This window comes from Maylandia zebra, linkage group LG7 (assembly GCF_041146795.1).
Source record: "Maylandia zebra isolate NMK-2024a linkage group LG7, Mzebra_GT3a, whole genome shotgun sequence".
NCBI classification, from domain to species: Eukaryota; Metazoa; Chordata; class Actinopteri; order Cichliformes; family Cichlidae; genus Maylandia; species Maylandia zebra.
This window is the reverse complement of record NC_135173.1, coordinates 31,873,933-31,895,584: the sequence shown is the minus strand read 5'-3', so window position 1 is coordinate 31,895,584 and position 21,652 is coordinate 31,873,933. Positions and strand designations below refer to the sequence as shown.

Genomic DNA, 21,652 nt, shown 5'->3' with positions numbered 1-21,652 from the left:
TTAGTATGTAGCTGTGTGGTTCACCATCTGCTTCTGTGGGAGGAGTGAAGCACCACAGTGTGGTGGCTTAACAAATGAGCAGGCACATTTGTACTTTTGGATTTGGAGTGACACAGAATGTGGTACCTAAAGAGTTAAATCTGAGGAGCCCACAAAGATACCTGAAGCTATAACAGCTCTTGCTAGCTTGAATGATGAACATTGGCGTTTGTCATTCCCCACCATCCTGCAACAACACTGTCCGAGTGAATGATTTGTCAGGATTTTGTTTCCAGTCCACTGATTGCACATGTAGTTTATCATGTGTTGTCAGTCTCCTCCCAGGTGTCATGAATAACGACGCTTCTCACGCAGCATAGTTGGGTATCAACAGACAGCAAAATGACATCAAAAACTTTGAATTTGTTTCTTTGTAATTCAGAATGGATTTAATCACTGCGACTCTTTTTGGAGAGAGATTTACCGTCTAACGTGATTACAAATTCATGACAATGTTTTTCAAACATGAAGTGTAGTTTTGATCTTCTTTTGCTGTTGGTTCAGTGAATTTTGGTCAGAGAGTGATGAAACCTGGTTGTAGAAATAGTTTTTTGAGCTTTAACCTGAGACTCTGGCGTGTCTGGCAAAATGCATTTATATTTAAAAATAGATTCAGGATTTAGTGAATTGATATCGCCTTGTTCAAACTAAAATTGTTTTGAATCTGGAAATTGATTTTTTAAACCCAAAGCTTGCAGTTTGTTTTTATTCCCGTCATCGCTCTTTGTACAAGAAAGTTACACTCACATACTAAAAGTACAGAAGATTCTTTGTAACACAAGTAAGTGTAACATAACTGCAACTCTAATGTGTGCGATGTGATTGTTACTGTTTCAATGAAAAATGTAATGTGATTACAGTTACACACAGTATATGGCTGTTAATACAAGTACCCACACAGCGAGCCTGAATATTCACCAGATGATTGCATTAAAAAAAAAAAGAATAAAGGTCTCAAACAGCACAGAGTCCAAGGTCAGCTTGTGGCTCCAGTTACCAGGAGTGTGGCTCTAAAGCTGCAGCCACCTGGATCAGACTAGTCAAAGTGGCAATAAGCCTTTAATTTAGTTTATAGATGCTTGTCATAGAAAAATAATCTGTGTGCAATTTTATAAATCTCTAAAGAATTCATATTGTTTAGAAACACGTTTATATGTGCTGTATAGCTGGACATGAGACTCTGCGGGCACTGCCTCACTTTTGAGACGCTGTTTAAAGAAATGCAGTTTTGGTTATATTGTCCAGTCCCATTAGTCACTCCTTTGCTGTCAAATTAGAGAAAAAAAATCTTTCCCTGAGTGAGATTGGGTGATTTAAGCCACACATAATTTGAGCCTATGACGCTTTTATAAAATCAGATATAATAAATGTGTTGAACATCAGCTCGCCACAGCCATTTCAGCTCACTGAACTTCATATTTTTTCCACATGCTGGGACAGCATTTCTCCAATCCATGGATGCTTTGTTGATAAAATGGGTTATGAAACATTTTGTCCTCTGTCCTCTGTTCACAATCACTCCCTCTTCTTCAGTTAAAGCTGTAATACGCAGCTATTTTAATTGGAATTGGATAAATGGCACTCTTTTATTCCCCAGCCCAACATCTCCAAGCTTGTTCTGGCAGTTTGTCATGCGGGCGAGTGGCTACGATCTCCGAGGAAAAAGGACATTCCCAAGGACACATTCCCTAGAATGCGTTCCCAAGGATGCATTGTCAAGGACGCCGTGAGCAGAGCTCTGGAGACGTGAAGCCCGGCAGCAGGGGAATGGAGGAAGCTGCACAGAGTCAGGAGGAAGAGGTGCAAGCTCAAGGCTAACACAACCGGCAAAACCAAAAAGATGAAGAGCTGCTGGGTTTCCTCCTGACTGAACCGTGGCTCAGTAACAGCTTATTAGATTCATTTAAACTGGATACATCCTCTCTGAGCGGATCAAGAATCCTGGCTACACACAAGAGGACTCTGAGCCCACAGACCATTAGGTTGGTACACTTACTACTCTGTTATTAACCAGTATTGTTCAAAATTGTTTGGTATTTGGCTTTTTGCAAAGGTGTCGGCTCACTAATTGTTGATCCAAAGTCAAATCAGTCTATTTCAGAGGATTTTTAACTGCTAGACAGACATCAGAGTGGCAGACAGAAATACTGGGAAACTTGCAGATTATACCTGCAGGAGCTTTCAAGGCTTCCACTCTTCTGCGAAGGCTTCCTACAGGATTTTTGTGTCTGTGGGAATGTTGTTCATTCATCCAGATGAGCATTTGTAAGTTCAGACACTGATTGCACACTTGCACACTCCCTTCTGGTATGATCAAAGTGTTTGATGGGGTTGAGGTCAGGGCTCTGTGCAAACCAGTCAAGTTCTGCCACATCTAACTCTGTCAGTCATGCCTGTTTGGACCTTTCTTTGTGCAGAAATCATTTTTTCAACCAGTTTCCACAAAGCTGAAAGTTCCAAAATGTCTTGCTGAGCATGATTTACAGGTGCGGTCTAATGCTTTTGTCTATAGCGTGCCTCTTCTTCATTTGGCCGGCAATAAAACATCTAACACTTTCTTCTACTGCATTTTATGAACAGGGTTTGATACAGGAATGACATTTTTCCTTCACCGCTCTGACTCAGTATCCTAAAGTTTCGATCGTTCATTGTGAAAATTCAACTAATGAGTTGCAGTTTTTCCCCTCAAAGTGAAGGAGAACTGGTTCTGTTTGTTTCCAGTCTACAGTTTTCATGTATAATTTTCAAATGTTGTGCGATAGTAAATATCAATAACGAACTCGAGCTGATTTAATTTGGTTGAAAATCAGTTCATAGTTAAGATCAAGGTCACAGGAAATGTGCAAGTCAGTATTCAAATATCAGATATCAGTAAATCTGTAATATGACCTTCATTGTAAGCACCCAAAGTCAATATAATTGAGTATAACATCATATGAAAGAGCATGGTGAGAGCTACGACATCACAATGACACCACAAGTTTCACAATCTCACACACACGATATGTAGTATCTTACAATAGTGGACATTAGGAGACTTTTTTACAGCTTGTAGAAGCCAACAATTCAGTCCATTCTGCTCCAGTTATCTTGGTAAAGGCCATTATTTTCTGGTATTTGTTCTCTTAATGTCTTTGTATTATCTGAGATCCCACTCTCAGTGAGACAAAACAGGTAAAAGCCCACATCCGAGACTTATTTGTTTTTTCGCGCCCTGAAATCTGAGGCAACGTTTGAACGTGAATATCTCAAAGACTTTTAAAGAAAAGGCTGAAAATTTCACTTGTCTTTCTTACCATCAAAATAAATCAGAATCTATAATTTGGGACAGAAAAAAGACCATTTACTTTCATGTTAATACTTTTATCATGAAATCCTTTGTCACAAAAATGACGAAAGACCCATTTTATTCAACCTTCACTGCATCCTTGAACCTCCTCCAAGGTCAACTTCTTTTCCTCCTACCTGGCAACACCATCTTCATCATCCTTTGTCCAATATATCCACTCTCTCTCCTCCATACATGTCCAAATCATCACATCCTTCCTTCTCTAACTTTGTCTCCAAATTGTTCATCTGAGCTGTCACCCTGATATTTAACTTGCATCCAAATTAGACTACTGTAATTCCCTCTACTTGGGCCTCCCATCTTCCTCTATCCACCGCCTCCAGTTAGTTCAAAACGCAGCTGCGCATCTCCTAACTGATACTAGAAATTATGCCCACATCACACCAGTTTTAGCCAACCTACATTGGCTTCCTGTTGAATATCGCATCAATTTCAAAATTCTCTTGCTTACCTTTAAAATTTTAAACAATTTGGCTCCCAGCTATCTATGCAAACTCCTCCATTTGTATATCCCTAATAAGGCACTTAGATCTTCTAATCAAATGCTCCTGATGCAACCGAGGTCTCGTCTGAAGTTCAGAGGTGGTCAGGCCCTTGCTGCCGTAGCTCCCAGACTCTGGAATAACCTTTTGATTCAAACTAATATGCTATTTCATGGCTAGTTATGTGTTGTTGTTGTTTTTTACTCATATTGTTCATATTGTTTCCTGCCCTCCTTTTACCTGTTTCTTCTATGCTGTCTTATGCTATTTCTCTGACCAACTGTGAAGCACTTTGGTCAGCTTTGTTGTATTATTATGTGCTATAGAAATACATTTTGATTTGATTTGATCCGAAAGAATTTGCAAAAAAGAAAAAAAAAATGGAGAAAAAGCAAATTAAAATCCAATAACTCTGGTGTCTCCAAGTGAAAATCTACGTTTAAGGTATTGTATATGTTTGTATATCGTCTGACAGGAGTTGGGGTTTCTTGTCTCTGGAGTGTTGGGTGTGTTTTCAGATGGATGGAGACTCAAGTCCAGTTGGCTGGAAAACCTCCAGCAGTGAGTCAGCAGAGTTTGCGCTGCAGTTGCATTCCCACTTTGCCAACAAACCTTTTATTTCTGCACCTCTGCTTGCCTCATATTGACTGCAGTATCAGAGCTGCAGCTGCCGGCAGTCGTGTCTGCCTCAGACAGTCAGTGCCAGTGTGGGTGTGACCGCTGGGTGAGCCGGGCTATGCTCCGATGACATCACACGGTCATTCTGCAGGCTGACATGTGACACACATGCACTCAGTGAGTGACACACACTGGGAGAGACACGGACAGGCCGACCATCAGCTGCTGTACAGAGGCAAGTGAAACGCTTTGAATCTGATTGCTTCCATAATGCGTGCAGTCACTGCTAGAGATCAACTGTGTGAGGGGTTTCACCCAAGCTGCTGATGTGTAGTCACCTCCCCGGGCTGCTGTGTGCAGTTATTAGACACTGTCAGCTTTGTTTTTGTTACAATCATCAGATTCTCATTTAAAGATGAAATGTCCTCAATTCATTTTGAGTTGGCTGTCTGCTCACAGCCGTATAGTGACCAAATCAGTTGTTGCAACTTTGCTGTCCATAAAAACAGCATCAACTTCTGTTTGTTTGGAAGTTTCACCATCACACTGTGACTGCTTTTGACTGCAAAGATGCCTCTGTGGCCATTGAGTGCCATAAATGTTGACCATGCATTGACCGCGTTAATGGCTTCCATCATGACATTAGTGAGCGGTTACTTCCCCATCACATTAGTCAGCTAATCAATCCATGGCCGGATTTACTGGGGTTGGGATTGTATTCTGAAAATTGCATAAATCAACAAATGTAAGATAATGTGCACGCAGGATTATGGGCGTCAGTGTGAAGGTTGTTGTTTCGGTCTTTGGTTTGAATGAAGTTAAGTTCTTAATGTCATGGTCCTGGATGACTGGGTCTGTGACCCAGTGTTTTGTGTTGTTTATTATTAATAATCTTCTCTTTTGTGTTATTTAGAGTTCTTAGTCTATTGGTTTCTCTCTGTGTTCCATGTTTGCGCTGTAACCCCTTGTCAAGTCCGCGTCTGTATTATATTTCCTGTTTTACTTTGACAGTCTGCATCTTATGTTAATATTTCTAGTTTTGCTTCCCTTGTCTCGTCCTGCCTAATTACTCTCAGCTGTGCTCTCCTCCTGTGTCTCATTCCCCTTGTTATCCCTCAGTGTAGCCCCGTGTTTCTCTTCATCAGTGTCACGATCTCCCTCATATACAGTATGTCTGTGTGTTCTGTTTGCCAAGCCTGCCAAGTTTAATTTAGTTTTTCCCCAGTGTTCAGCAATAAAGCTAACATTTTGAGTTTCAGCTTGGCCTCTGCATTTGAGTCTGAATTTTGGGACCTTTCATGCCTCCCTGCACACAAACCATGGCACTTAACAGGGTTGTGCTTTATTTTGGCCACATGTTAACTAGGCACGCTTTCATAACTGGAAGATGTTCCCTCTCATATTGGCGTCACAGATTTTCTGCAAAAATAAATAAAACTTTTTTTAATAGACTAATTATTTATTAGAAGGGTTGGAAGAAAGGTTAGACGCTAACTGTACCAAAACCCTAATCCTTGATCATTGCCAGTGTCATGGTAGATGTTAGGAGTTTAAAACCCTGCAACACAAGAATTCACACAGGAAAACAGGGAAAAGCTAAACTAAGCTGTGCCCTGCTTCTCTGCAGGTTTTAGACTTTTTAAAGCCATCCAGTGGGGTGGATTGGGTCTTTCAGTGAGCGAGTTCAGGCCCTAGGGCCACGTATTTGACTCACCTGTCTTAGCAGTGGGACATGATTCTGTGCTAATAAGCAAACTCTGTGGTAAATGCACCTGACCAGTTTGGACTGACAAGAGGGTAGAAAAAAATGCAAATCAGAGTTCAGTGAGTGTATTAGTCGGCAGGTAGGCATCTATTATGATGGGTTTATTCTTGTTGTTGCACCAAAGAAATCTTAAAATATCCACTAAAATCTTGGCCTGATCAGTAACACTGCATACTTACACTGTTCATATGAAAGATAATCAAAACATTTTAATGTTGATAATTAGAGCAGGGCGATATGACCAAAAATATTTATCACGATATACATTTGAAAATTTGCGATAACGATATAACTGACGATATAATTGACACTAGACAAAATACTTTACAACTCCTCTACTTTATTGGTGCAAAAAAACACCCCCATCAATGTATTTTCACTTACACAAGCAGCTTTTTAAGTGCATTAAAGTTATATAAAAAGTTAACAGTGCAAATGCAAATTCCTTGCTGACAGTTTAACCAAAAGGCATTTTCAGTGGAAACTGGCCGACATATCCTCAGCATAACCATGTATAATATCCACAAAACTTAAAAAGAGGTTATACACACACAATACGGTAATATTATGTTGAAGCACAGTACGTATCACTCCGCGAGGCTCCTGCCTACGATAGCAGTAATGCTCCGACAATCCATCAAGCGGTGCGGCTTCGTAGCTTAGCAAAGTCGTACTGAAACATTTGACAGATTTTCCAGCGCCGTGTACATAAAATCGTTTCGAGGTCAGTAAACACAACCAGAATTCATACATAAGGCACACGGGATTATAAGGGGCACTGTCGATTTTCAGAAAAATCAAAGGATTTATTTTAAGTGTGCCGTATTTTCCAAACAATACGGCAATAACGACGGCCCGCTAGCATGCTGTACCAAAAATAGTGCTTTGTTGTGTATCTGACGGACGAAAGCTAAACCAGTTTCACACCACTGAAGTTGCAGCATTTTTACAAACCAATTCTGGTTCATCCGTTTCATTCAACGATCCACTTTCGCTCGTCTCATTCTGCGTCGTAGCCAAGTGCGCATGTAAACAAAAGCACTGCGCATGTGCGTTTTACCCATATTCTATCGCGATATTTCATTTTCTTATCATTGCCCAACATTACACCGGTATTACCGTGAACGGCATGATATAGCCCAGCCCTATTGATAATGATGGTTTTCACACATTTTTACATCCTGACTCATCTCCATCAGTTTAGCTGTTTTCATTGTCATGCTGTGCATTACTCTGCAAAACATCACAAGACCAGGGAAATTACAACTGACTCAAATCCTATGCTAGTGTTACATTTTTTTATTTGTTTCCTGGGTTCCCACACAACCTTCCACCTATCATCTTTACCACAGCAATGGGCCTGGAAGCCTGGAATGGGTGGACTTCAAAAATCACCAAAACGTGTATTAGTTAGTATTTTTTTTATTGAAAAAGATTCTATGTACCATAAATGTTTTATGGTACATAAAAATAACAACAGCTGGGGTCAAAAAAAATGATCTGACGGTTAAAATCTTTTCTATACTTGGGTTTATAAAAAGGGCAGTATGTTTGCCATATCCAATCTCTGTCTGTAACATTATTATTTTATTTAATATTTAATTCCTTTCATTTGTTTTATATATTTTTTGGCCTGTAATTGGCATGCAATTCTGGGTTTTATCCTTTCTATTGTTATCATATTGCTGATGTTTTGCTCACTTGCATTGCTTTGACACACTTTTATTTTCATTGGTGAAAGTGAAACTCTCTGGAAGGGAAAGCTGCTATGAATTCCACTGGAACCCATGTTTGTCACAAACAGCAGCCGCCAATGTACGGAGCAAGTCCTAGCACGATCTAATAATAATTTATGGCAGGCTGGTGTGCACATCAGCTGCTGTGCTACTGAATTCACATGAGAAAGCCAGCGGGTGTTTAACAGTCTTACATGAGTTGGATGTGGTGTGCCGACAGCTGGCAAGCATCAGAGAGTTGGCAGAAAGGCAAGAGAGCAGGTAAGTCTTTCCTGTGACATGTTACAGGTAATTGGGTTCAGAGCTGGTAAGTACAGCTATAAATTTCTTCAAGCAACAGGTAGACAAGTTTCCAGATAAGCAAGTTTGCAGATGAACCTTCTCCTTCTGTGGAAGTTTGGAGCAGCTAGCTTGGAGACGTGAAAGCACACTGCGTTACCACAAAAGCGGCAGGTAACAGAGGTGGCCTAATTCTCACCATATAATGGTGCAGAGAACTGCTGTACTCTACACTTGATTACCAGATAGAGGGCAGGTGTTGGAAGGACTGTTTCAATGGAGAAATTCCAGGCAGGGGGTGGAGCAGGAGACAGAAGCCATCACTGCATCTCCGCCTGAGGCTCCAAAGCAAGAAAAAGGTTAAGAAACAAAAGAAAAGACTTCCAGCCACCTGCCTCGTAAATCAAATAATGCACTCCCTCTCTACTAGCTTTCCTCTTGGGGGTGTAGATTCACACTTCCTACAAGTTTATCCAGATCCAAGTTTTAGGCTTCACTGGAGTTTTTGAAATCGCTCTAGGTCTAATTAATCTCCTCGGACCAGTTTGCCTTGGGAGACTTTACCTGGGTTATACAGTTCATCAGTCTGGGGGGTTTGTGGTGGCTTATCAGTTATTTAGAGTTTACACTTGATTGTAATGGATGTTTGAAGGCTTCCAGTCTTGCTGTAATCAAGACTGAAACTTAGTTAATGGTTCTTTTAATTAATTGAATACAGCACTGTTTCAGTTACAGTTAAGTAAAGGTATAAAGGTTAGATTTCAGGAGGTCGAATGTAAAGTACCAGTTTATTGCCGGCACATCCAGCTGCCAGTAATTATTGTGCTTTAACTTCCAGAAGTTGCTCAAAAAAAATGGATCGCCCGTGATTTATCTCCCAAGAGATAGAGACCAGCTCTACCAGCTCTGCAGCTTTAATGAGCTCAACACATAAACCAGTTCTCCACGTGATGCGCTAAATACTTTTTATAATGTTAGAAAACCCAGTCTACCCAACAGACAAAGTCTCTCCAGCATGTCCTGGGTCGGGCCTGAGGACTCATACCAAGACACTTAGAAGGCACCCTGATCAAACCACCTTAAGTCTTGCGTTTTGATGTGGAAGAGGAACTGCTCTAGTCTTATCTCTGAAGCTGAGCCCATCCTGCCTTCAGGGGAGGCTCATGTCTAGCACACGTACCTCACCCTCATGCTTTCAGTCTGTACCCACAGCACAGATGTGGAATGTAGATCAACCAGTAAATCTAAAGCTTTGCTTCAACGCTCAGCTCTCCACCACAGCAGAACGGGTTCGGCAGATGCTGCATCAATCAGTCACTCTTCCACTCAATCCTTCCCCGGACTGTGAACAAGACCTGTGTCTCGTGCTGCTGTTCTGCAGCCTCGATGAGCCTCGATAAGGTTTCAAAATAAGAGCGGCAGATTGTCCGCAAGTAAAATCCTCTTAAACAGATTAAAGATACGTTCTAAACTTATTTGTAGAATACAGCTGTTAACATACCTGGGTGACTAACAGACATGGGCAGTAATGTGTAATCCGATTACTTTTTTCAAGTAATGAGTAAAGTAAGGGATTACTAAAGCAAAAAAGTAATTACATTACTGTTAGTTTCCCCTAAGCAGGCGCCGTTACTACGTTATTAAGTCGTGATTTTGTTTGTGAGAGTGTCTCATGACAATGACATACGAGTGTGCAACATCCATGGCAACAACAGATGTGTGTAGATCAACAACGGACAAATGGAGTGCTGGAGAGAGTGCAACCATGCAGTGTTTAAAGCGTGGAAGGTCAGACATTACTTTGAGTTTGATTCCATAAAAAGTGACAAAAAGATTAGTGTAGGGGGCGCTTTGAGTGTACTGGGTATCAGGCCCATTGTTATGGGTCATCTGGTCCCTGTAGTTAGAGCCTGGTTTGCACTGCCAGCAGTAAATCTGATTCGTTGAGGGTGGGCGTTGGACTCCAGCAGGCCTGTCCTGTCACTGTACTTTATTATGTATTTGTTTACAGAAAGTTAAAGCAAAAAAACCCAAAAAACAGGAAACTTAATGAAGCAGGACACCTGTCCATTTTTACACCCTGTGAAATAGTTATATGTCAGTTTCAGCATTATAAGAGCCAAGTAAGGTTGAATGATGAATAGATTTGCAACGTTCTATAAACATCAGTTGCAACTTTGCCAGATGATGTTCTACTAATCAATTATGTGCCAGTTATTAAACATTATTAAATATAATTTACTGCAATTTATTTTATTTTTTTTACCAGTTATTAACAATGGTTATTACAGTTTGTCACCATTGTTAAAGACGTGCTGAAGCCGAACACTCAGACCATCAAACAGCATCAGGAGAGGCTGTGATCAGACAGGAAGCTTTTGTTTCTCAGTCAAAGTGAAGAACAGAGAGAGGAGCTCAAAAGGTCCAAGGAGCGCAGCGTCATGCATGTTGCTATGGACGCGTCCAATGGCATGGCAGGCTAATTTACAAAAGGAAGGTAACGCTGTGACGTGAGTGCTGAGTCACTGTTTTCCTTATAAAGCACCAGCTGATAAAAATGGTAATCTCAGATGGGTTTAAATTGCAGGATAAAGACTCTGTAATAACAGATCTTAATGTTGTTTCTAAAATGAAGGTTTTATTACTGATGAAGTGACTCTGTTTATTTGAAGCCAAATACAAGTATTTTTTTAATTTGTTTCTTTAGTTTCTTTGCAACACTGAGACTGCTCAGACTGACACCTCCTCACATGTAATCACATCATCAGGACCCACTGTGCTTCATTGGTCACTGAGCAGATATGAAGTTTTCCAGGAGTGAATTATAACCCAAACCACCATCTTCATAAAATAAAACCAAGTGGTTTTAGTGTCTATTTTCATTCATGAGTCACTTTATTAGATACACCTGTTCAGCTGAATGTTAATGCAGATGTATTATCAGTCAATCACATGGCAGCAACTCATCATATAAAAAATGGTGAAGATGAGCTGCTGACGTTCAAATTGAGCATCAGAATGGGGAAGAAATGTGATTTAAAGGTTTTTGGATATTGTTGGTCAGCTGGTCTGAGTATTTCAGAAACAGCTGAGATCTCTAGGGTTACAGAAAATGGTCAGAAAGAAAAATAGAAAGCCTTGTTGATGTTAGAGATCAGCTGAGAATGGCCACACAGCATGCAGAAGAGCTTCTCTGAAAGCAAAGTAGCACTGCAGATGGGCAGGAGAAGACCACCCAATGCACCATTTCGTTTAGCTAAAAACAGGAAACTAGGACTACAATTCCCATTATGCTTATCAAACTGGACAACTAAAGCCTGGAAGAACTTCTCAGTTTGTGCTGTGACATTTGGATAGTAGGGTCAAAATTTGGTGGAAACAACAACAAGAAAGGGCGGAGCCATCCTGCCTCTATCAAAAAAGCTGCTGCTGACCATGTCCACCAGTCAACCTTTCTACCTATCTTTTGGCAGTTGTTTCCAGCAGGATAAGGTAGTTTTTTCTACTCTCAACGGTCTTTCTTGCTACAAGTACCTCATTCACTCAGTCACACATTTATACAAGTGCTTTTTATGCCTAAACGCTGATGAACGCATCATTCACCATCAAAAACTATCAGTTACTATTTATTCCATAGGAGTCTTTTTGTTTCTCTGGCTTAGTACTGAGTGGCTCGGGTGTGTAGAGCTCACAGGGTCAAACATTTACTGTAAAACACATGACATGACCACGCAATTAAAATGTTTTTCTGTGGCATTCAGAGGAGCAGCATTATGGCATTATCCACAGCACAGCCCATGAAGCTTTTATCCCTTTGTGTTGGTTTCCATGGTTACTCTGTTAAAGACTCAACTGACAGTCAGCTGTCTTTTGTGTTAGTCGCTGGCCTCTCTGGCCTCCACTCACACTCTGATTTCTTTTCTCCTCTGCGTCCACAGTGGAGCAGTCACATTTTTTCCTCATCGGGCTGTTTTTCTCTATCTCAGATGGAGATGTCGACAGCCGGTCCAGGGATGTTGAGTCACCAGCAGCGCTCCATGAAGAGAAGGCGGTGGGGAGGTCTGAGGCAGCAGTGGAAACTTCTGGGCCTGTTTGAGATTGACCAACAGCATGAGTTCTACAGCCTGACCTGCATGATGAAGGAGGGATTGGCTGCAGCCATCCAGAACACCATCGATGACCCACCCGCAGTGAGTAGCTGTCAGGAAACAGTGCAGCCACTTACACATGGCGGCTTCACACAAAGCCACCTGCTTTGTAGTGAAGTGGAAGCAGTTAGCAAAATAAGCTGAAAGGTGTCACTACCACATATACTAACAGTTACCATGGAGTAGTTGTGGGTGTTTTGAGAGGAGCCCATTTAGGTCGTGGACACATGAATTTTACCTGTCATAAGTTTATGTTTTTGAAAGTAGAGATCATAAAAAAAGAGGGTTTGAGCTGACTGATAAATGGAAAATACTACATTCTCAAACAACTCCAGTAGTCCTTTTATCCTCTAAGTGGGACATTCAATTATAAACTCATTAGGAAAGTGATACTGAGGTCATAAATCAAGTGACTTCAATACAATCAGACTTTAAAAAAAAAAACTTGGGGTCTCTCCCCATTAAAAATAATACACTCTTACGTACTAAAACATTAGCTTTACTTTTGTATATGAAAGATGAACAATCAAGCCTTTATGGCTGTTGTCATGTTGGGCTTTAGGAGCCCAAAGTAACCAAAATTAGATGGTGTGTGGAGTGTAACCATATGGCTACATCACACAGACAAAGATACCTGTTAACTGGTGCTGAGTAAAATCCAAATAAAGATACATTTTGCCTTATTATTTGTTGGATAAGACAAAGTGGTCCAGTTCTAGGATTTCAATTAAGTAAGGTGAAGCCTAGCAGCTACAGTCACCTTTGTCACATCCACCTCTCAGTCAAAGAGGCTGCACCTCTAAAATTGTAAACTTAATATAATCCTTAAGAACATTTGGACTGGTGGGTTGTTGTACAGTTCTTATAAGGGAAAAAATGAGCTACAGGGACCAAAATCGTTCTTTATAACAGGTTGTAAGATCTTTAATTCTGCTCTAAAGCTGCAAAGGTTCATATTTTAACAGTTTTTCTTTTTGAAGCCTCTAGTGGACATCAGAGGAACTGCAGTTTGTGGTACATCCATATTAGCTCAGATTTCTGCTTGGTTTTGTGTTAGTAGCAGTAGTAGCAGAGTCAGTGAATCCTTGGCAGTATATTACTTTTGTTTACCTTCCATAAATTAAAAAATAAAAGCAGATTACCAAACTGAAAATTCTCTTGTTATATTGCATTAATGAGGCCTGATTATCCTTGTTGTCTTGTCTTGTCTGCTTAGTTTCATGTGAATGAGCCATAACCTACCCTCCAACCACCAAAAAAAACCTTATTATCCATTTATAATATGCAGTTCTTCCAAAGAAAATGTGCTGCTTGTGTAAATGTATTGTATTACAAGTTGGTATTACATTAAAGTACCACTGAGCTGTGACACTGGACTGTTGACACAATCTTCAGAGTGCCAACAAAAAGTCATGAGAGAGTGAATGAAAGCTGTTGCATAATATTTCTACATCATCAACTACAATGTGTCACATGGCGTAATCAGACTACAAAGGTCGTCTGTAATGGCATCTACAGCGACACCACAGCTGTGAAGGCATTGATTATTGGATTACTGCACAGAACCTGTGAGCTGCAAAAATCACAGCTTCACGCTCATTCCAAAGTGAGAAATGAGGGCTGAGGAATTTCACTGTGCAGATTCACACAAAGAACTAGTTCAGTTGTTGTTAATGTAGGGACACCAGAGCTACAGTGACTGAACAGCTTGTCTAAACCGAGAGACAGATGAAACCACTCACGAAAATATAAAATATAATATGATGAATGCTTACATATCTGAGAAATATAAATGAATATTTTGTTGAAGTGTAGCTGGTTAACACGGGCTAAAAACGGTTCGACTTTGAATATAAAAGGTCATTTTTGTAATTACCCTCTGCAAACCTGTACTATAACTTCTACCACAGGAGGGCAGTATTGTAAAACCGAGATCTGAAATCTAAGAAAATGTAATATTGTTGAGACTGAGGTGATGAAATGTTACCTGAAAGCAAGAGGTTTAATGGTTTGACTGTCCTGCTTAGTAAATGTGTTCTTTTGGTTTTCCAGCTTATCAAAGAATTGCTCAATAATGCACAGAAAGTTCAAGAAAATCTAAAACTTGTTTCCACTCTGAGGTTGAGTGAGAGAAGCTGACACTTACACTGACACTTAGATAGTGTCTGACCAATTCTGGGAAAAGGCAGATTTTGGAAACAAGCAAAAGGTTAAATACAAGGGAGGTTTAAATAAGTAGAAGAAAGAGGATCTAACTGATTCTAAATAAGCAGAAAGAAAGACAGGGAGTGTGGATGATGAAATCCTCTTTTCTCTGATTCTTAGAATGACCAAAGTTTTAAAAATGAATCATGTTTTACTCAGTTTGACTCGAAATGAATGAGTCAGACCGTAAAGTTGTAAGAAAGTGTTTACAGAGGTCAGGGCTGATGGTTCCTTGGACTTTTATAGGACAGGAAGTCGTTTTTTTTTTGTGCCTGGTGGCCTTTAAAAAGAATGCAAGCTTAAAGCATTTCTGCATTTCCTTTACTTTTCAGACCTAGAAGCTAGGTCCATCCTTTATATTGTTTATGATTCCAGTGAGTATTTCCTCACTGGCACACTCAAACTGAGACTGGCAGAGTGGATGCTGTCATGAGTCACTGGGCCTTCTTACTGTATGAAGTCATGTTGCTTGTTTCTTTGCATTTTGTTGATCAATTTAGTCATTTTCCAATGGCTACCTTTTATTAAATGCACTGGAAGGTCAGTTTCCTAAATAATAATTCAACAGAGTTCGTTTTTCATGTGCTGCAGTTTGAGGCCACAGAGAAACGCTTACAAATTATAAAGTAATATTTTCCTATGTTCCTGCTCCCTCACTCAACAATCCTTTTTTTCTTTTTTTCATTCCCTTCATGTTGAAGTCAAAGTCATGGTTGCAATACTATCATCAGCATATGGCTGATTAGATTATATCACTTTTGAAAAAAAAAAAAAACTTCAGACATTACTTAAAAAGTAAAAACTCGATTAAATTTTTTATGTAATTAATAAGAGGCGTTGTAAATAAGTAATCTCTAAAATCTAATTAAATTAAAATCAAAAATATATATTTTTAATTTAAAAGGGTTTTAGTATGCGACAGAATAAATAATAGTCATGGACATGAATATAGTAAACTCAAGCTCTTTTAATTTCTGGGGAGAAACTAAATAAAAAGCATTTAAACTGCATTTCAATTCAAAACAGAGAAACAAAAATAATATCCCTGGCCAAAATTGGGCAGACTTAAAAATAAAGTCCTATTTTAAGTACCTTAACCTCCTAGGACCTGGCGTCCACATATGTGGACACCGCATTTTGGGTTATTTAGACCAAAATACTCAATTTGGGCCTGATATCCACTTATGAGGACACTATGCTGGTACTGTTTTATCAAAATTTTAAATGAATATCCTCATATGTGGCTCTTATTTTTCTTAAAAAAAAAAAAAAAAGCCAAAAAAAAAAATCTGGTAATTCTTTTTTTTTTACATTCATCAAGCCCCAATCAGCCCAAATATCAAAAAGAAATTAAAAATGCATGCCGTGGAAGAGTTCGGGTCTTAGGAGGTTAAGTACATTTTCAAAATGGCATTGTCTTTAAATAATACTAATAAAAATGTCATCATAAAGTGCAGTTTTTCTTCTTTAAAAGACTAAGGCAGAAACATAAACGTTTATTTGACCAGGTTCACCTTTAAACTCTGAGTACCCTTAGCCAAAAAGTATTTTGTACATTAGGCTAAAACAATGTGATCATCGAACGTTTTAGTGCAAAAAATAACAAACCCATTGGACTCACAATACCTGCATGCTTATTTATTGGCCGTCTCTTTCAGCCAGTTACTTAGACAAACTAGCCTGTTCGCATAGATAGAAGTGGCAGGACTCATCAAATACTTGCAGGCCAGGACAGACAGTTGCTGGTGGGTCCCTGCTCGACCCTGTTACGCAGGGCTTCATCATCTGAATCAGGGTCCGAGGACAATGAAGAGAATCAGAATCAGAATACTTTATTGATCCCTGGGGGAAATTATTTAAGAGAAGAGGCTCTTTGTCTTTGCTGGCTCCTTTGTGGTGGCATCTTTACACTGTTCCTGCAGCAGGGCCTCAAGGCTGGTCCAAACCTCTTCTCACTCTCCCCTTGCAAGACACAAATCCTTAAAGTGTGTATAGTAGCTATCTTGAACAACTGATGGTTGAGTGTAGCTACACGTTGGGATAGGTCCTTTGTGAAGGCAGTCTTAAATTTCACCATGTAGTTTGAGTCATCATCAGAGACCTCCATGGTGTGATGCAGGAGGCAGAAAGCAGGAAAAACCACTGAACATGAGACATATGTTTCACCTCCACGAAGCTCAGTCACAAACCTGTAGTAGACTGTTCAAGAAAGTAATTATTAACCTACACAATAACTAAACTATAAAGCTTTTTGAAGAAACAGTAACAATAAGTTAAAAAATAGTTTTATTTACCTGCATGGCTCAAGGACAGTTGCCAGCTTTGGAGTTTTACCAGCTCTGATGGAGTTAAAATGACTAGCTTGTGCTTTTGTTTGTCTAGCACAGCAAAAACAGCCTCTTGATTCTTTAGTAGATGTGAAACCATATCCAGCGTTGAATTCCACTGTGTGGAAACATCCTGTATGAGTGGCTTTTTCTGTTGCCCCAGGCTTGTTTGCTCATGTGTAGTTCCTCCATACTAGCAGGGCTGTCGTTTTAAAATGGCGCCGGTGAGGTCGGCTGCCGTGCTGGATGCTCTGCCCCAACTTCTCCACTTTTTGCAGTTTTTCGTCACTTTTTGCTATATCTGCGATAATCTTGCATGGGCATCATGCAAAACACACAAATCCGCTACAGTAGAGACACTTTGGTTTCTATTGGTCTGCAATACACGAACATTTCACCATGTTTAACTCCGGACCCAACCTGGCCAAAGGAGATCCTGAGAGAGAACAAAGGACGCGACCCTAAGCGATGGCCTCGAGGTAAAAGAGCCGGCATCAGGAACAGGCTATGGGCTCGCGCACACCGCGCACCCATGCCCAGTATCCTGCTAGCCAATGTTCAATCCATCGAGAACAAGCTTGATGACCTCAGAGCCAGAATCAAGTTCCAGAGAGACATTCGGGACTGCAATCTCCTCTGCTTCACCGAGACTTGGCTGAACCCAGCGATACCAGACCACGCCGTGCAGCCGACGGGGTTCTTTTCGGTTTACCGCATGGACAGGACAATGGAGTCGGGGAAGAAAAGAGGTGGTGGAGTGTGTTTGATGGTGAACAACAGATGGTGCGACAGCACAAACATCTCCCCACTCACACGCTCTTGCTCGCCCAATCTGGAGCTTTTGATCGTTAAGTGTCGCCCTTTCTATCTCCCTCGGGAATTCACTGCGGTCATTGCCTGCACTGCTTACATTCCGCCTCACGCGGACTCGAACACTGCCTTATGTGAGCTACATGAGGCTCTCACACATCAACAAACACTTCACCAAGATGCCACACTCATTGTTATGGGAGATTTTAACAGAGTGAATCTCAAACGGACATTTCACAACCTTCACCAGCACATCAACTGCCCCACCCGGGGCACGAGGACATTAGACCACTGCTACACCCCGTTCAAGAACTGTTACAAGGCTCAGCCCCTGCCGGCATTTGGAAAATCGGACCATGCCGCCATCTTCCTCATGCCTGCTTACAAACAAAGGCTAAAGCAGCAACCACCAATCAGGAGGGAGGTCGCTTGCTGGACGGACCAATCGGTGGCCGCGCTGCAGGACGCACTGGATGATGCACTGGATGACGCAGACTGGGACATGTTTCGGCGCAGCTCTGATGACATCAACATGTTTACGGAAGCGGCTGTGGGATTTATCGGGAAACTAGCGGATGACACAGCAGAAAGAATTATCATCCGAACGTTTCCCAACCAGAAGCCGTGGGTGGATAAAAACATCCGCGACGCTCTGAGATCACGCACCGCTGCCTACAATGAAGGGCTTGTCTCCGGTAATATGGACCTATACAAGGCTGTGTCCTACAACGTGCGCAGCGCGGTCCGAAAGGCAAAGCGGAGCTACGGGGAAAAACTAGAGTCACAGCTACGACAGTGCGACTCTAGGAGCCTGTGGAAAGTACTGCGGACTATAACGGACTATAAACGATCAGCTTCTTCAATGATGAATGCAGATGCTTCACTGGCTGATGAGCTGAACACGTTTTATGCTCGCTTCGACGCCGCAGCAATTAAAACAACAAACGGCTGCGCGCGCTTGGAGTGCACCAGTGAAGAAAATGCATTCGTCATCACAGAGCATGCCGTGAGGAACACCTTCAGGAGGGTGAACACCAGGAAGGCAGCAGGACCAGATGCAATCCCTGGCCGGGTCCTTAGAGCCTGTGCTGATCAACTAGCACCGGTGTTCACAGAGATCTTCAACCTCTCCCTGGCCCAAGCTGTGGTTCCCACGTGCTTCAAACAGTCCATTATTGTCCCTGTTCCAAAGAAACAACAGCCCGCTTGCCACAATGACTACCGTCCAGTAGCACTGACTTCAATTGTGATGAAGTGTTTTGAAAGACTGATGAGAGATCACATCACTTCTTCACTTCCTCCCACCATCGACTCACTTCAGTTTGCTTACCGGACAAATCGTTCCACAGACGATGCCATATCTCACCTGCTCCACACATCCCTGAGTCACCTGGACACTGGCAGAGGGAATTATGTTAGGATGCTGTTCGTGGACTACAGTTCAGCATTCAACACAATAATTCCCTCTAAGCTTTTCACCAAGTTGACGGATCTAGGACTCAGCTCATCACTGTGTCAGTGGATCCTCAACTTCCTCACAGACAGACCCCAATCAGTGAGGGTGGGAAAACAAGTCTCCCCCTCCATCTCACTCAGCACTGGAGCGCCTCAGGGCCCCCTACTGTACTCACTATACACTTATGACTGTGTAGCCACATCAGACACCACCTCCATTGTCAAGTTTGCTGACGACACTGCTGTTGTGGGCCTGATCTCCGACAACATCGAGACGGCCTACCTGGAGGAGATTAGGAACCTGGAGACCTGGTGCCAGGAGAATAACCTCCTCCTAAACATCAGCAAGACTAAGGAGCTGATCGTGGACTTCACTACAAAGCAGGCGAGGAATTACAAACCCCTCATCATCAGTGGCACGCCAGTGGAGAGAGTGGACAGTTTCCGATACCTGGGTGTCCACATCACTCAGGACCTGTCATGGTCCTGTCACATCAACACCCTGGTTAAGAAAGCCCGTCAGCGTCTCTTCTTCCTCAGAAGACTTAGAGACTTCCATCTGCCACTGAAGGCGCTCAAGAACTTCTACTCCTGCACCATCGAGAGCGTCCTGACGGCAAACATCTGCACCTGGTTTGGGAACAGCACCAAGCAGGACAGACGAGATCTGCAAAGAGTGGTGCGCTCGGCCGAACGCATCATTCAATCAGAGCTCCCTGACCTGCTGTCCATCTACACCAAGCGGTGCAAGTCCAAAGCTAGGAAGATTATGATGGACCTCTCCCATCCCAACAATGGACTCTTCTCACTGTTGAGGTCTGGGAAGCGCTTCCGCTCCCTTAAGGCCAAAACAGAGAGAATGAGGAGGAGCTTCTTCCCCCAGGCTATTCGGGGCCTGAACCAGGTGTAGGACTGGACTCTCCCAAACACGTCACTATAAGACTGGACTCTCACACACGTCACCACACGCACCACCACACATTTCCTATAATCCTATAATTCCTATAATTTATAATCCTTATCTTTATAATCTCTTCTGCTATTTGCACATTCTTTACTGTAAATTCCTAAGTTAATTTGTAAATTTTTGTAGTAAACTGTAAATTGTAAATATTGTAAAACTTTTCTTCTGTCATTTAATGGTCGGGCGTTGTACAGCTACAAGCATTTCACCCCATGTCATACTGTGTATGGTTGTGTGTGTGTGACAAATAAAATTTGAATTTGAATTTGAATTTGAATTTGAAAAGGCATCTAAAACAGAAATAAAGAATTTTACTGGAAATAGTCTTTCGGCACAGCATTTCGAAAGTTGGATCACCTGATGCTAACTGTAGCACATTTTCTCACCCCCTATCTTCTACCACTGATAGTGGTCTACAGTCCAGAGCAATTAATTTTGCAAGAGAATCTGTAAGTTTGTCCGATGTTGACTTACTAATTTTGGTCCTGAAGCCAGTCATTTCATCAAGTTTGGGCTACCGACACCTTTTGTTACTACAAATTTGTTTAGGACAAATTAGCTGTTAGCTACCACTAACAGCTTTCACAATTTCTGTGCTCGCTGCATCATGTTTTGCATTTAGATGCTGCCATAAGGTTGAAGTGCTTCGGTGGTATGCAAACTCCTTTTTGCACAATTTGCACAAAACCTCGCTTTTATCAAATCTTCCATCGGGTAGTCTTTTGAAATGAAATTTGCCTCTGATCAGTCCTAGCAACGCACTTTCTTCTGATTCTTTGTAGGTCTGATTTGTGCAACAGTGTAACTGGTATAGCAGGAGATCATACAATGACAAACTTTCCCTTTTGCTTGGAATGCAAAGTGTGATTAGATGCATTATTATTTTTAACGTGCTATTTTTTTTCAATTAATTAATCGCAAACAAAGCATTAAATTCCCACCCCCATTAAAAAGCCTTTCCTTGACCCACCTGTCTTAGGTAATTATGGACCAATCTTAAAATTTGTAATTGTAGTTGTAAAACAGCAGGCTGGTCATCTGCAGAGGAATGGCTGTTCTAGACAAATGTATTAAAATTACAAAAATAAAAGAATCAATAAAATAAGTAAATTTGTCTAATGTACATAGTCATACCAAAGACAAAAACAAGTTCCCAGTGATGATTTCACAAAAACATTTGTACGTCTTTTGAAGTCAATTGAAATCAACTGAATGAGCTTCAAATCCTTCTTTAATGTCTTCTTTGCAAGCTCAGTACGAACTGATGGAACGGTGAATGTCCTGAGACCGCAGTCTATGAATAAAATGTTTGTGTAACATGTACTCTGATGAATAAGAGGGCATTGAAGTTATTTTACTCAGCCCTGAAAATCTTATCTTAATGACCTTACTGTATCACCCCATTAGAGCACTTTGCTCCCTGACTGCAGGCTTACTTGTGCAATATGAATACATTTAATTGAATTGAACTGAGT

At 41.2% G+C, this 21,652-nt stretch overlaps 1 protein-coding gene across 5 annotated transcripts in view; it reads left to right on the top strand.

The window, feature by feature from the left end:
- Window positions 1-1,899: 1,899 nt before the first annotated feature.
- The window catches only part of pip5kl1 (phosphatidylinositol-4-phosphate 5-kinase-like 1), a 56,866-nt gene continuing 37,113 nt past the window's right edge, over window positions 1,900-21,652 (top strand). Inside the window, exons 1-2 of one of the 5 annotated variants that reach the window (XM_076886249.1) lie at window positions 1,900-2,021; window positions 12,255-12,458. In XM_076886249.1, coding sequence (XP_076742364.1) covers window positions 12,255-12,458 — 204 coding nt within the window. In that variant the 5' untranslated portion in view covers window positions 1,900-2,021. Of the gene's footprint in view, window positions 2,022-4,589; window positions 4,724-11,702; window positions 11,761-12,038; window positions 12,459-21,652 lie in introns of those variants that run through there. The other 4 variants (XM_004561888.5, XM_076886248.1, XM_004561889.3 and 1 more) reach the window with 4 other exon arrangements.